This window comes from Triturus cristatus, chromosome 7 (assembly GCF_964204655.1).
Source record: "Triturus cristatus chromosome 7, aTriCri1.1, whole genome shotgun sequence".
Lineage (NCBI taxonomy): Eukaryota > Metazoa > Chordata > Amphibia > Caudata > Salamandridae > Triturus > Triturus cristatus.
The window spans coordinates 253,241,921-253,259,362 of record NC_140590.1 but is presented as its reverse complement, the minus strand read 5'-3'; the positions used below and the strand labels follow the sequence as shown (position 1 = coordinate 253,259,362).

Here is a 17,442-nt window from a genome sequence, read left to right as displayed (position 1 = left end):
GAGGATGGTGTCCTGCTCAGCCCACCTCCCTTTAAATGTATGAAATGTTTTTTTTTAAGGCCGGGCCCCGGGGTATGTGGTCCCCGGCCTGGGGGGGAGCTACGCTGCCCCCATCCCTTTAAGTTATTAAATTAATCTTTTTGTTTAATAGGCTGGGACCCGGAGGGAAACCGGCCCAGGGAGAGGAAGCCAAAAGGCCCCCCATCACCTATTTAAAATAGGACTGGCCCCAGGGGGATGGGGTACCCAGGGCCAAAATTGGCCCAGGGAAGATGAGCCACACTGCTTCCCTCACCAAATAAATTAAAAAGAAATATATTTTGTTTTAAACGGCTTGTCGCCGGGACCCCGTCCCCGTTTTTCACCACTCTTCAAACGGGCCTCCTGGGGCACTGTAGTTTGGGGGATAAAGTTCCCTTGGATGCTGAGCGACCTTGGGGCCAACATGCCCCAATAAGTCCCAAACACCCTGATTGCTAAGAGGACTTTGGATACCATGACCCTTTCTCCACCACTCTGCAAACGCACCTCCTGGCCCACTGCTGGTTAGGGAAGGAAGTCCACTTGGCTCCAGAGGGTCCTTGTGGACCAACAAGACCTCCTATTACCACCAGTAAGTCCCACACAGCAGGACTGCTGAGATGCTGTCCGAGGCTACGCCTCCTTTTTCCACTACTCTGCAAACGTGCCTCCTAGCGCACTACTTGTGGGGTTGGTTAAGTCCCCTTGCCTACTGAGGGTCCTTGGGGGCCAGAATTCCCTCCGGTTACCTCCAGCAAGTCCTACACAGTGGGATTTCTGATAGGTGGTCAGAGGCCACGCCCCCTTTTCCCACAACTCTGCAAATGCGCCTTCTGGTGCACTCTTAGTTGGGGGATGCAGTCTCCTGGGCTGCTGAGGGTCCGTGGGGGCCAAAAAAGCCCTCCTTTTACCTCCAGTATATCCCACACAGCGGGACTGCTGAAAGGTGTTCAGGGGCGACACCCACTTTCTCCTCCGCTCGGCAGACGTGCCTCCTGGCACACTACTGGTTGGGGGATGAAGTCCTCTTGGAAGCTGAGGGGCCTTAGGGGCCAAGAAGCACTCCTGTTACCTCTAGTAAGTGCGACACAGTGGGATTTGTGTCTACAAATATGACTACTAGTTAAAAAACCGTAGAAATTCACTTAAAAAACAAAGGTTACAGGGACGTTATAGTTAGGAAATAGAATTTTAAAAAACTTAGAAATTCATTGAATAAAACAAAGGTTACAATGATGTTATAGTTAGGTTGACATTTGACTGATAAAAAACCATAGAAATTCAGCAGTTATAGTTAGCTGAGCTAACTAACTTATTCCCAGCAATGCGCTGCTTATGACCTCACATATTACATCACTCATGACATGGTCAGTGACATCACTCATGACATCACTGATGACAGATCAAATGACATCACTGATGACATCACTGATGACATCACACACACTCACACACCTACTCAGATTCATAGAGCCACTCACACATCAAATCACCTATACAGCCACTAAAGCAACCACTACCTCACATATACAGCAAATCATGCACCTAGTCACTGACCAATGCAGTCACTGACGCATCAAGTCATACAGCTATACAGACACTTACACACCCACTTTTACACTCATACAGCCATTCTCATACTCAGTCACCAATACAAATACTCACATACCTACTCATTCACTCATACAGTCACTCACATTCACTCACACACCCATAGTTACTCACACATCCACTCACTTACTATACTAACACATCTGCTCACTCATCTATACCTGAGACAAGTACGTACTCTCACATACCTCTCTCACACTCACTCACTCACTGATACAGCCACTCACACACCCATTCACTCACCAATACCACTACTTACACACCCACTCACTCACCCATACACCCACTTCCACACCCATGCATGCAACTATACAGCCCCTTATGCACCCTGTCACTCACTCATACGGAACTTTATGTACCCACTCAGTCACCCATTCAGCTACTCATGTACTCTCTCATTCACCATTTATAGCCACTAACACACCCACACCCTTACCCATACAGCCACTCATTCACCATTACAGCCACTTACACACCCACTCACTCACCCATATAGGAACTCCTACAGCCACTTACCTAAAAACACTCACAATCACTGGACAATGTCATCAGTGACGACATTTGAGATGTTATGGGTGATGTCACTGACCATGTCATGAGTAATGTAATATGTGAGATCATATGCAGTGCATTGCGGGGGTGCAAGTTACAGTTAGCTGAGCTAACTATAATTGCTGAATTTCTCTGGTTTTCTATGAGTCAAATGTCAGCCAAACTATAAAGTCCCTGTAACCTTTGTTTTTTTCAGTGAATATATATATATATATATATATATATATACATATATATATATATATATATATATATATATATATATATATATATTATCTACTGGCGGTCGCCAGTAGATAGTTATAGTTGGGACCGTGTTTCCATAGGAAATCCGCAACATTCTATTTGGAATAACTTTGGCGCCGGTTGACGAATCCTCGCGAAATTTTCAAAATAGGTGGGGCGCTCTGCTCCGCTCCTACCCTGAAAGTCTCGGGGGGATTTGTCAAGCGGGGGCTGAGAAAAAAGGGGGGTCCCAAAACGCATTTTCCCCATGCAATTTTCCATAGGGACCTTTAGTCCAAGGCACAGCCCGAACGGCTGAACAGAATTACTTGAAATTTGGCAGAGAGGTAGTCCTCAGGTCAGGGATGTGCCTTTTGCAGGTCTGGTGTGAATCTGTTCAGTAGTTCCTGAGAAAATCAAAAGTAAAATCATATATATATGTGGGCGGAGCCTAACCACACATCTCATCCTGAGATCTGATTGGCTGTCAGCACTTCATCCAAGAAGTGTTGGCAGCCATCTTAGGACCAATATACATGATAGCACCTCATTAAAAAGCATTGCAGTTAATAGAAGGTTTTAAGACTTTAGTTACATTATAAATCATTTGTTGATGGTACCATACTCATTTTAGGAATTGTGGTATGTTCGAAGGTGATTTCACCATGTTAAAAAGCCTTCTGCTGGGATATCATGATTGAGAGAAAAATATTTTCTCATGCTTTTCCCACAGAGGTTTGGAAGGTGATCTATAAGCTAAACTGAGAGCTTATTTTCTGTAAATTCACATTATCTTTCTCAGTCATGTGAGAATGAAGTCTGACATTCTCAGTAAAACATGTACATCCAACAAGGGCAGAGACTGTCAGTTGATTCCTTTGTGTTCTACTGCAGCTTCCCAGAGTGTTCCAAAGAACAACTAGAGCGCTAACAGTCCTACTTATGATAAACAATGGTACACCTGAAGCCATCTTGCTTGGATTAAAGTGGTAACTCTTAAAACATTTAATTTAAAAAGGAACAAAATGAGGGGGTTCATTTTTCCATAAAAAGTATGATTAGTGCTGCAGAAAGAAAAATTAGGACACATTTTGAGTGACTTCTCAAATCCTCTTCTATTTCATTAAAACATTCTGACATGCAGACTGAAACATGCACTTTCAATACCAGCAGCAGTTTTCCCTGGTGAGCAGTAGCTTTACTACAGTGATCTAATGAGCAAAAAGAGTGCTAACATTCTGAATTTATGGCAAATGTGTGACACATCTGAATGCCTTTGGAATCAAAGTAAAAAACTGAAAGTATTTCAGTTTTGGAGAAGTGTAGCTGACTGGTTAGAGGAGGCATACCCTGAAGCAGAGGTCAGACCCGGGACCAGGGTTCAATTCCCGACGCGGCAGGGTATGGAGCCCAATTGCCCACGGACTCGATAATTCTTGCTTCGGTGCCCACTCTAAGCACGAGTTCACACTATGCAGCTTTGGGCAACAAGCTTGCTTAATCTCCACAATGGCCCGCCCGCGGCGGGAGGCCTGGCTTTCATCTTGGGGATGCCCAGTACGGGTTATCTCACAGGGAAAAACCAGGACGGGTTCCCAATGCAAGCGCCGAGATGCCCAAGGGTAAGTCGAGCGCTATATAAGACCACACATACATACATACATACATACATACATTTCCTACTGAGGAGACTGCAGTAAATGAGAAAATTAGGAAACTCCATAACAAATAAGTCTGCCAAGATGGCCACCAGAGACAAAAGAGCCCAAATGTAGCCCAAATATCACCCAGATGTAGCCCAAGTATAGCCCAATGACAGAATGTCCCAGAGTGTTCTTAAAAACAACTAGAGCGCTTACTGTCTTCATTATGACAAAAGTATGGCACACCTGAAGCCATCTTGATTGGAATAAACTGGTAACACTTAAAACATTTAATTTAAAAAGGAACACAATGAGGGGGTTCATTTTGCATAGAAATTATGATTAATGCTGAAGAAAGAAAATGAGGGCACATTTTTGAGTGACTTCTCAAATCCTCTTCTACTTCATTAAAAAATTCTGACATGCAGACTGAAACATGCACTTTTAATACCAGGAGCAGACTTCCATGGTGAACAGTAGTTTTACTACAGTGATCTAATGAGCAACTAGAGTGCTAACATTCAGAATTTATGGCAAATGTGTGACATATCTGAATACCTTCATGATGGAATCAAAGTAAAAAACTGAAAGCATTTCCTACTGAGGAGACTGCAGTACATGAGGAAATTAGGAAACTTCATAACAAATAAATCTCCCAAGATGGCCACCGGAGACAAAAGAGCCCAAATGTAGCCCAAAATCACCCAGATGTAGCCCAAATATAGCCCAATGACAGAAGTGTGCAAAACACTTATTATTTTGTGTTTTTGCAGTGTTATATAGTGCAGACTTGTCAGGTATTGGAGTGCTTTACATGAGCATTGGTTACATCACACAAGAACAAATTCATTTTGGTTGTAGACATGGGGAGACTAAGTGATTTGACCAGAATCACAGAATGTCGAGCAAAAGCAGAAACTCCAACCTGGTTCCCCAGTTGCAAAGTCTGCAGTTCTGGAAGTAACACCACATCCTCTCCCCTAAGTGCAACATTTAATCAAGTGGTCAACTGGATAAAAAAACATAAAGGTAACAAATAATTTAAAAGTGCTTTCTCGCTATTTGAAAACTCAGAAAATATGTCCTTATTTTAGTCTTTTAGAGCACTAACCATAATTTTGATGCCAATAAGACCCTCTCATATTTGTAATTTATAAAGGAAATGCTCTAGGTATTACAGTTTTGATTACATCAAGATGACGTCAGGCGTTCCACACTTTTGTAATAAATATAGAATGTTAGCAATCTAGTTGTTCATTAGGATACTGTTGAGAGGCAGAGGCCAGGGGCACGGACTCTGAAAATTGAAGGCAGGTAGGAGGGTGCAAAGGCAACAATTTAACCACACTGAGCAGGCAGGAAGGGCCGTGGCAGCACAACAGACTATGGAGGGCAGTGGAAAGGGGGCAGGGGCAACAAACCAACAATACAGGACTTGCAAGAGAGGCTGTGGCAATGTAATAGACCATTGTGGGCAGAAGGAAGAGGCAATGGTAGTACAACCATACATGCCAACAGACCCGATTCAGCCAGGAAACGTCCAATGTTTTTAAGCTCATATGGGCTTTATTTTATCTGTCTCCTGTCTACAATCTCCTCTTTTTCAATGTAACTCAAAGGGGAAAATCAATACCCCAGTTGTTTTTCAAAATCTCCCTCTTACCAAGTTCAAAATGTTCGCAAGTATGGTACATTGGATCATGGAAGGAAATGGGGTAGGGACATGGACTTGGATAACAGAGGACAGGAGGGACATGGAGAGGTGCACCAAACTGACCCTGCATGGCAGGCATCAGGGTTTGCAGCAGCACAATACACCACACAGGGCATGCGGGACGGGAGTGCAGCACAACAATCCATAGAAAGCAAGAGGGAGGGGACAGGACCATGCACATGGAAAACAGAGAACAGAGGGGCAAGAGGCAGGACCATAATGGACAGACAGGAGAGAAAGCTGCAGCATAACAGACCATAAAGGGCAGGAGGGATGGATCAGGGGCATTACAATGGAACAGACAAGCCAGGAGGGAGGGAGTAGGGGTCTGCACATGTAAACAGAGGGCTGGGGGCAAGGGGACAGGGCAGGAGCAGCAAGATAGCCATGGAGGTCAGGCAGGATGGGCACTAGAAGCAAGACACACCATGAAGAGCAACAGTGAGACTGTGATGGCATACACACAGACCATGGAGGGAAGGTGGGAGGGGTTCAGGGGCAGCTAACTGACCACACAGGGAAGGTGGGAGGGGTCATGGCAGCACAGAAGACCATGCATGGCAAGTGGGAGGGTTAGTGGTAGCACAATGGCTATGATGGGCAAGAAGGAGGGTGCAGGGGCATGCATAAAGGACGATGGAGGATAGAAGGGAGGGTCAGGACCTGTGCACAGACAAGAAAGTTCAGGGGAAGGGGCCTCACAACAGACCGCACGGGGCAGGCAGGAGGAGCAGTTGCAGCACAACAGACCAGGGAGGGCAGAAGGGTGTGGCAGTACAATGGACCATGTAGGACAGGAGGAAGAGGATAGGGGCATGGCATGTGGACAGGCAGGGTGGAGGTGGCAGGGACAGGTTACAGTCATCTGACAATGCTAGGCAGGTGGGAGGGGAGTGGCAGCTCAACAGAACACTCAGAGTAGATAGGAGTGGCAGGTCCATGGAACATGGTGGACAAAAAGGATGGAGCAGGGGCATACACAAAAACATGGGAAGGCAGGGGGAAGGAGAATAGGGGCAGCAAGCTAAGCACAGAGTTTAAGCAGGAGGTCAATGATGGGGCATAGAATTGGGCAATGGAGGGCAGGAGGAGTGGACTGGTACATCATACTAAATTGAGTGTAGTGGCAGCACATCAAACCATGCATGGCAGGAGGGAGGAGGCTAGTCCATGGATTCACACAACAGAGGATAGGGAGGAGGGGATGGGGCAGCAAGCTAACTGTTCAGAGAAGGCGGGTATTAGGAACTTTATTGTTTTTAAAATGTGTGTCTGTGCGAACTACTTAAAATATGAACAAGTATGCAGCATAATCTCACTTTTATTCAGGAAGAAGAGGACGTTTGTGACTGTGACTCCGGGCTCACTTGGCAGAAACACCCCCTGACCCTCCACCCCCTATCGCAAAATGTAATGCCCGTGAAAAGGGTAGGTGAACACAGTGTTATATAGAACATAGTCCTGAGAGCACGATTGAAAATGAAAACTAGATATAGTGTATGGTATAAACTATGCACCAAAAAGTGTGATATAAGATGAACCGGGCGTGAAATATAATATGCAATCCATTGTGCGCAATGACAGATTCATTGGAGAGCGCGAGATAGCACAGGCACTAGCGCGTGCTATGCGATATGCGCCTTGGAGTGTAATATGCACAGGGCAGTGTTGTGTAACCTAACTAGTCTCTAAAGTTGTAATATAAAATATGTGCTGGGGAGTGTAACGTTGCATATGCACTGTGACAAAGATATGGATCCCAGATTGTAATATGTATGGCATAGCACTGTGCGTTATAACATAGGCATCGAGGAAGGCACGTTAGATGGGGCAATATAACCCGTGCAAAGACAAGTGTGGCATGACATATTCACGGGGTGGTGTTATAGTGCACATGGGCTAGAGAGTGTCATAGCATATGCACTAGCTAGTGGAATACAACACAGAGGTGTGTGGCACTCAGCAGGCAATGGTGGGAGTAACACAGCATTGGGCTCTGCCAGGAGCGCGCTGTGACTCTCAAGTGATGTTCGTCCCCTTTCCAGAGAGTAAAATAAAAAGTATTACACATCCGGCAGTGGATGTGTGTTTTATTAACCGTGAGGGGGGTTTCTTGCATAGTTTTTGTCGAATTTTTGTCGAATCCCCTTTGAATGGCTTGGTGTGCATGTGTATTAAATGTGCCCGTCAATAGCTACCCATGTTTGTATAAATAAACGACAAGGGTGTCTACCGGGATTAGGCACGGTAGGGCATCAGACATGTCAGAGCTTCACTAGTGGTGTAAATACATTCCACGTGGATTCATTGTATGCATAGTCGCCTTTTAATGAATATCACGCAAATCGCCATGGTGATAGGTACGTACGGTTTGTCCAGCATGTCCTAGGTGTGTCTATAAATATATATTTTTTTAAAATAATAAAAAACAGTGGCCGGCCCTGGGGATTGGGGTCAAAAAAATATAATTAGGAGACAGGCCCTGGGGGATGGGGTCATCAGGGCCAATAGATTAGAATAAGAAGGGGAACCACACAGCCCCCCTTCTTAAAAAATTAAAATAAATAAAAGACTGGCATCGTGCCGGAGGCCACGCCCCCTCCTTGCAGCACTCTGCAAACGCGCCCCCTGGCGAGTTGTAAGTTGGGGAATTAATTCCTCTTCAATACTGAGGGTCCCTGAGGGCCAACTAGCCCAACAGGCATCTCCAGTATGCACCAGGGAGCTGCGCTGCAGACAGGTGTTCTGAGGCCAAGCCCCTTTTTACACCTCTCTGCAACGCAGCTCTGTGGCGCTTACTGGAGGTACCTAGTGGTCTAGTTTGACCCTAGGGACCCTTAGGATTCAAGGGGACTTAATCTCTCAACTTAGAACAGCCACAGGGCGCATTTACACAGTGGTGAAGGGAGGGGACGGGGCCTGAGGTGACGTGTGCAAACACGCACTATGGCACGTTTTAAATTGGGGATATAATTTTCCTTCAATACTGAGGGCCCCTGGGGGCTAACTAGCCCACCAAGTGCTTCCAGTAAGCGCCACTGAGCTGCATTGCAGAGAGGTGGTCCAGGCCGTGCCACTTTTTACACCTCTCTGCAACGCAGCTCTGTGGCACTTACTGGAGGTACCTAGTGGGCTAGTTGGACCCTAGGGACCCTCAGGATTCAAATGAACTTAATCTCCCAACTAAGAACGGACACAGGGCGTGTTTACACAGTGGTGAAGGGAGGGGACGGGGCCTGAGTTAACGTGTGCAAAAACGCCCTGTGGCCTGTTTTAAGAGGTAGTTTTAATCCCCCTGCCCTATTATATACTAGGGGCTTACAGAGGAAGTCATGCTAATCAAAGGGGGACCTCAACGCATAATGTTCCCTAGTGTATGTAGGTGTTTTCACTGTATTCTAAGTGTCTTTTAACATAGCACTGGCTCTAGGACTGGTTAGTCAGACTCAGTTACCACCAGTATCCGTCTGAAAAAGTTGAGGGTACAGGATGATTTTGCAACAAGGCTTCTTTCTGCTCTTCTTTTTGTTCTTTCTGCACGTTATCCTTCTTCCTGCACTTTTCTTCGTCTTTGAGGACTTCTGTTGCTTCTTTCTGCACTTCTTTTTTTTCTTTCTGTGCATTTTTTCTTCTTTCTTCACATGTCCTATCTCTGTAGGCATAATTAGAAATTAGCATTTAAAAAACCTTTGAAATTCACAGAAAAAAACATAGGTTTCAGGCACGTTATAGTTAGGAATTAGCATTTAAAAAACCTCAGAAATTCACTGAAAAAAACATAGGTTTCAGGGGTGTTATAGTTAGCTGGACTTTTCACTTGTACAAAACCATTGAAATTCCCCCGTTATAGTTAGTTCAGCTAACTATAACTCGTGCACCCACAATGCCCTGCTGATGACGTCACATATTACATCACTCATGACATGGTCAGTGACATCACTCATGACATCACTGATGACATCTCAAATGACATCACTGATGACATCACTGATGACATCATCCTTGTGATAGAGTGGCAGACCTCCTCTCACCCTAATATAACCTTTGATACACACATTCAAAAATAGAGACTAAACTTTTCAAAACAATGGACATACCAATACCAGTTACAACAACCTCTTCAGTAATTCTAAGATCCACATACACATCCACTCATTCACCAACAGTCCTATACAGTCACTCATACATGTATTCACTCATCATATGTACTCATACACCTATACATCCTGTTACACAATGCCACTCATCCATAGAGTTACTCACACACATAGTCACTCATGCTAATAAAGAATCAAACATACATTTATTTGCATATACAGTTATACACACACCACCACACTTACTTCTACGGAAACTTACACATACTTAGTCTTTTAAACAATCACTTATAGAAACACATACTTATTCATACAGGAACTCTTTCAATCTCTCACTCTCACATATACTCACTTATATACACCAATAGTCACATATACTAGTTTAAAACATATGTAGTTACTCATAAAGACACTATTGAGACAGTCATTCACTCACTAACAGACCCATACACACACTCATCCACCCATACAGTCCTGCACACATGCTGTCTTCAACACATACAAAGAGTGAGTCACTCATTCATGCACCTATGCACTACGTAATACCCCCCACCGAACCATGCAGACACTCAGACTGATACTCCAAAAACCAACTAATAACCTATATAGACACCCATGTAGCTACTCACCAACCCATGCAGCCACTTATACACAAAGTGAGAGACTGATAAAGATATTTACATATTTAAACATTACTCACTAAGCCATGTATTCACTATGATACACTTAATCAGTCAGTTACACAATCAATTTTTCAAAAACAAATCATCCATTTAGACACTTATATACCCATTTATTCTTCCATCGACCTTGAGATATACATATATAAAACATATTTAATTTTCAGAAAAACACACATTCACTGGATGATGTCATTTGAGATGTCATGAGTGATGTCATGAGTGATGTCACTGACCATGTCATGAGTGATGTAATATGTGACGTCATCAGCAGTGCATTGCGGGCGCGCGAGTTATAGTTAGCTGAACTAACTATAATGGGGGAATTTCAATGGTTTTGTACAAGTTAAAAGTCCAGCTAACTATAACACCCCTGAAACCTATGGTTTTTTCAGTGAATATATATATATATATATATATATATATATATATATATATATATATATAAATATACAAGGCCCCCCTAGACACAGTATTTCCAGCGCTCATTCGAGTTGGATTCATCCTGCTTCGGTACTTACCTGAATGCTGCACCTTGGGAGCTGTAGTCACGGATGTGACTGCAGCTGCTGTCAATCAAGCAGGAACAGCTGAACACCGTGGTCTTTCCTGTTATATATTCCGTGTCAAGCCAGAAAACGTGGTACAAGACCGCCACGAGATCGGGCCATTCCTGTGGCCGCTGCCAGGTTGCAGCCTGTGACTTCACAGGGGTGAGGGCTCATTGTAGCGTTTTCCGCGGCACAAGATGTTCCGTTCTTTTGGCTGGGGCGTAGGGGACTTGATGGATCCCTGAACACGGATATTGTGTGGATGATGCCTGCCATTACAAGGCCCCCCTAGACAAGGTATTTCCAGCGCTCATTCGAGTTGGATTCATCCTGCTTCGGTACTTATCTGAATGTTGCACCTTGGGAGCTGTAGTCTCGGATGTGACTGCAGCTGCTGTCAATCAAGGAGGAACAGCTGAACACCGTAGGAATATCAAGGAGGGAAACGGCATCACCCAGTTGCAAGCAGCGTCAGAGGAAGGCTGTCATAGCCAAAATGCATTATGCTGGACAACATTTGGTGAATAAAGGGCTTCTTCAACAATCCCCACTGTGTCCTTTGTCACTTTTCTTGAGTGGTCTTTCCTGTTATATATATATATATGTATACATATATATATATATATATATATATATTTTAAAGTTCGTTTGAGAAGTGGCAGTGGTCCTCTGCCTGTTCCCCAACAAACTTTTCTGTTTTTTTTTTACAAAGTGTGTGGGGGGGCCTAAAAGGACTCCTTACCTTCTGTAAAGGGGTTACCATCCCATCTTGGGGGTAGGTACATTTTCAATATTTTGTAAGTGTATTTCAGTCACAAAACATTGATACATTTCATAATGAGTCCATATTTTTAAGGTTTACTGACTCCTAAAATGGGTTTAGGACATTCTAAAAAGGGTTTTTGGGTGGCAAATGGCGATTCACACTGTTTGCAACCTTAAAGATATTTATTACATCTGTCCCAAGGTTCTTTACTAGAGCAGTCTGATTAATGCATCAATAAACCTCTTTCCCTGCAAACCATGCATGGGCTCCATACCGCCCCACGACTAATGTATGAACTCCCTACCATTCACTACAAGACTAGCTATTTCCGAAAAACTCACTTCTAGAGCTTGATTTGACAACACATTCATGTTAAAATCTCTACTCTACATCAGAAAAAAGTATTTTGATGGCTAAAACCACACAAACCGTAAAATAAATACATGCAGTATGTAAATTGATAGATTTTTTCCCACTCAAGCACAGGAAATGAAATCTCTGGATCTCACATCATCCAATTGCACAGGACATGACATCACGGAATTTCCAATCATGCATCTGGACAGGAAGGGACATTATTGGTTTCCCCACTAAAACTGTCTTTAAAAGAAGAAGCCAAGCAAGAGAACTTAATTTCCAAACACCCATCACCACAGGAAGTGACATCACTCGATCTCCCACCATCCACCTGCACAGGAAGTGACATCACTTAATTTCTCATCATCCATCTGGTTAGGAAGTTACATTACATAAGACATAACAGTCTTTAAAAGAAGAAGGCAAACAAGAGAACTTTATTTCCCATCATCCATTAGGACAGGAAGGGACACCACTGGATCTCCTATCATCCACCTGCACAACAAGTGACCTCACTGAATTGCCCATCACTTATGTGGACATGAAGTAACATTACTAGCTTTCTCATCAAAACCATCTATAAAAGGAGAAGCCAAGCAAAAGAAATACATTTTTTATCACCCATGACATCATGAAACTCTGGACTCCCTGTCCCTCCTCCCAGGACCCACTTAATGACAACTGCGTCACAGACACACAGGAGATGCACGTAGCAGGTGCACCCCTCGCATGCCAAAATCGCCCCAAAGGCAAGCCCATCTGTGCCCAGTTATACTCTGCAGCGCTACTAAGGCAGCTAGACCCTTGATGCTGTTCCCCCAACTGCTGCCACGCCGCATCTTACAACACGGTACTGCCTGCTCCCCAGCAGTCACTCACCCACACAAATACTAACAATGCTCTCAACCCCCTCTCCCAAACAACACACACACCACAAGCACCAACAATGCCTACACTCCCATCCTACACCACACGCTATAGCAAACCTACACATCAACTTCCACTCACATGCATGCTTCTCAACATATGATCACTCAGCAAACACACAATCAAAATATGGGACCTTCTGAGCAGTGACACAGCCAACATACTCTTCATCACAGAGAGCTGGCTCAACCCCTCTTTGGCTCCCAACATCGCTACAGCAATCACAGCGGGCTACAAGATCACTCAACAGGACTGCCTTCACATGTCAGTAAGAGGACTGGCTATCATTCTGTCATCTACAAAGCATCCATCAAAAGCACAACATCCAGAAAGATGACCACCCCATTCATGGAAAGTCTGCACTTCAAGCTGCAAATCCCCCAAAAATTCATCCTGAACGGAACCCTCGTCTACCGACCACCCGGACCCCGAGCCACCTTTACCAACCTTTTCATAGAAACTGTCGCCTCCACAGCCTACATTCTCTTCGGTGACATTAACCTTCACCTGGAAGACAAAAACGACCCCTGCTCCACAACACTCCAAAAGCTTGAGCAACATTGGACTCACCCAGTGCGTCACAGGACCAACACACACCCCAGAACACAAACTGGACCCTATCTTCACCACAAGTGATAGCATCAAATACAATTCCACCACACAGGTCACATGAACCGACCACTCCAGTATGAACTTCCAACACACCTCAAGCCAACACCCCTACCAGGTATAGCACTCCAACAGCAGCCGGAGCAAAATCACAGAAGTAGACTGTCGCAGCGCCCTCAGCACTGATCAGCCTAGCCCAACAGACGACCTCAACAAGGAAATCAACAACTTCAACAACTGGATCAAGAACTGGGCGGACTCCCTCACAGCCATCAAGCCCAACAAGCATAGTAGATCAAACAAGCAGGCCAGCTGGTACACAAAAGACCTCTGAGACACCAAACAACACTGTAAACATCCAGAAAGAAAATGGAGAGGCAGCCACGACACCACCGACAGAATTACCTACCAGGCTGCACTCAGACGCTATCACCAGCAAATTAGAGTCACTAAGAAAAAAGCACTAGTGAACCACATCGAAAGAAGCTCCAACAGCTGCAGCGAAATGTACTCGATCATCAAGGATTTCACCGCGCCCTCAACCACTGTCAACAACATTGCTGCCTCTCAACAACTCTGCGACAACCTTTCGAAATTCTTCCACAGCAAAATCGCAATCATCTACAGCAACTTCGCACACTAACGCCAGAGAACCCATTGCTAACCTACCAGCCTCCAACCAAGACAACCACCTGACCGAATGGACAACCCTCCCCAGAAACAACATAGTGACAATAATACAGACCATCCGCTCAGGGGCCCCAACAGACCCATACCCTGATAACTTCTACAACCTGGGAACAGCACCAATTAGCCCCATCTTGACCGACATCATCAACACCTCCATCATGTCCACCACTTTCCCAGAATAATGGGAACTTGCAGAAATAAACGCCTTCCTCGAGAAGTCCACAGCGTGACCCGAATCAACTGAGCAACTTCCGACCCATCTCCTCAGTCCCTTATCCAGCCAAAGGGATTGAGAAGGCCATTAACAAGCAACTCACAACCCACATCGAACTTCACCACCTTGTAAACAACACACAATCAGGATTAAAAAAGAACCACAACACTGAAACAGCACTCATTGCGACCACTGACGACATTCAAAATATCCTGGACCACTGAGAAACAGCGGCCCTCATCCTGCTCGACCTCTCTTCAGCCTTTAACACTGCTCCCACAAAACCCTCCTCAGAAGACTCCACGACATTGGAATACAAGGATCCACTCCTAAATGGATCTGTTCCTTAACTCAAAGGGTCAGGCGGCCACCATTCACATCAGAGAACAAGAAACTGATATACAGTGTCCCACTGGTATCGTCCCTCCGCCCCACTCTTTTCAACATATACATGGTACTGTTCGCCACCATCATCCAAGCACAAGACATCACTGTCATTTCCTATGCAGATGACACCCAACTCATCCACTCCCTGACAGGCAAAACAAACAACACCAGACAAACTTCACCAACTGAATTGCCATAATTGAAACTAAATGAGAACCAATAGCCTACAATTCAATTCATACAAGACAGAAGTACTAGTGTTCAGCAACAAGACCTCCCCATGCGATTCCACCTAGTGACAGTCGGAGCTAGGATCAACACCCGCAGACCATGCAAGAAATCTAGGGATCATCCTATATGACAAGCTTAATATGACAGCTCAAGTCAACGCAGTGTGCGTTTCCAGCTTCCATATCCTACGTATGCTGCGGAAGATCTTCTAATGGTTGCCTCAGAACACCCTAGTTGGACTGCCACACACACTCATCACCAGCAAACTGGACTAGGGCAACACTCTCTATGGCGGAATCTCCAAATAACTCCTACACAGTCTCCAGAAAATCCAGAACGCAGCTGCAGGACTCATACTGGACATCCCACGCCGCATCCACATCACACCGCACCTCAGGAAGCTTCACTGGCTCAGTTTTCACAATCACAGCTACTTCAAACTTCTCTTGCACTCATACTAAGCCCTACATAACACAGGACTAGAATATCTGAAAAGCTGCTTGAACTTTCACCAACCCACCAGACACTCTCATTCCCTCACTCGCACACATGCCCCCACATCCACAAAAGCTAATCTGGAGGTCGCTGATTCTCCTACAGCTCACCCAAAACATGGACCGACCTCCCTTAACACATCAGAGTCTCCTCCTCGCTTACTGAGTTCTTCAAGAAGCTGAAGACCTGCCTTCATTATAAGAACCTTGGGAACACACACCTTCACACTTTGCCCAATTGTCTGGATTCTCTCTCGGGTGATTAGTGCACTATACAAATCAAAATATGAAAACATAACATCCCAAATGACCTCATCCCCAACTGCAAGTTAACAGAATAAGCTTTCAACCTGCTTGGCCTCCAATTAACATTATTTCAGTGCTGAATCCCTTATCTACCACACTGAATAGTCTATCCTTCAACTTCATGACCTCGGGCCCCTCATTGTTCAGTAAGCACAGACAGGCATATGCATGCATGTACATATACACATCATATAAGCATGCACATGCATATACAGATAAAATGTTTGGTCCATTTTAATCTAAACTCACTGCACATTCAATGCATAGGGTGAGGGGTTGGGCTGCTGGGGGCTTCTCGAATTTCCGTATACAGGGCATTTCCATGTCCAGAGCTTCATATTCGAGGATGATCTGCTTCAGGTGACGTTTCCTGTGAGAATGTAAGACAAAAAAAATTGTATATCAGTTGGCAAACCCTGGCCTGTTACGTGGCCCAATATCATGTTGGAGGAGTTCTCCATATCGTATGTGCATCTCCTCCTCAGACCTGCACAGGCAGAGTCTCTGGGAGCAGCAGGGGCCGGTTCATATGGGCTGAGGGGCCTCCCGGCAAGAAGAGTGTCTGTCAGGCTGAACAAAGGTCAGCCTGACAGACGCTCTTCTTGTTCGGGTCAAGCAGTCAGGAGCTGCAATAGTGCAGTCTCCTGGCTACCGGAGCTGAACTTTGCCAGTCTGTGGATTTCACAGTCCTGTGGGTATGACTTCCTCAGCCGGGCAAAACTGCCTCGAGACCCCCACACCCCTTGTGATGAGGGGGAGCATCACTGATTGCCTTGGACCTGTGCGCTCTAGTTTTAAGCCCTGAAGTGCTGAGGGCTGAGTGTCAATCAGTGACATCTCGTCACAGAGATGGGTGGAGTCAGGTAGACCCATCTCACTCTGTGACAAGGCTGGGACTGATACCTTCCGTAGGCTCACCTAAGGTCTGGCATGGAGGGAAGGCAGCAGTCCCAAAACTCCTGGGACCTCCAGGCTTTCCTCTCTTGGATATGCACAGTAAGTGCATGAGTGTGTAGGTATACATGTATGAATTTGTTGTGAGTGAGTGTTGAGAATGGGTGTGTGTGAATGCAGGATGTGAGTGAGTGATTGAGTTACTGTTGTATGTGTGGCCCCCGTTACTGCCCTCCCTGGTAAAACTACTGGCCACCACTGTCAGGAAGCAACATACAGGAAGCATACAGTGGGTTCTTAGGGTCTTGAAGCAATATACCAGCAGCAGAGACCGTAGCCCTGACAACTAAGAAGCTGTTCCTTTACACACCTCACAGAGAGGACAGCAATCAGCATCCGTAAAAAGGCACAATGACATCGAGAAAGATGGAGAGATGCAGCTGGAAGAAGATTAGGAGCAGGTCAGCCGCGCT

At 45.2% G+C, this 17,442-nt stretch overlaps 1 protein-coding gene across 1 annotated transcript in view; it reads right to left on the bottom strand.

Annotated features, from left to right (window-relative positions):
* Nucleotides 1-17,442, bottom strand: part of C7H19orf81 (chromosome 7 C19orf81 homolog) — a 565,104-nt gene that overhangs the window by 214,257 nt on the left and 333,405 nt on the right. Inside the window, exon 3 of the mRNA XM_085614338.1 lies at nt 16,328-16,445. Within this exon, the coding sequence (XP_085470464.1) occupies nt 16,328-16,445 (118 nt within the window). The remainder of the gene's footprint in view (nt 1-16,327; nt 16,446-17,442) is intronic.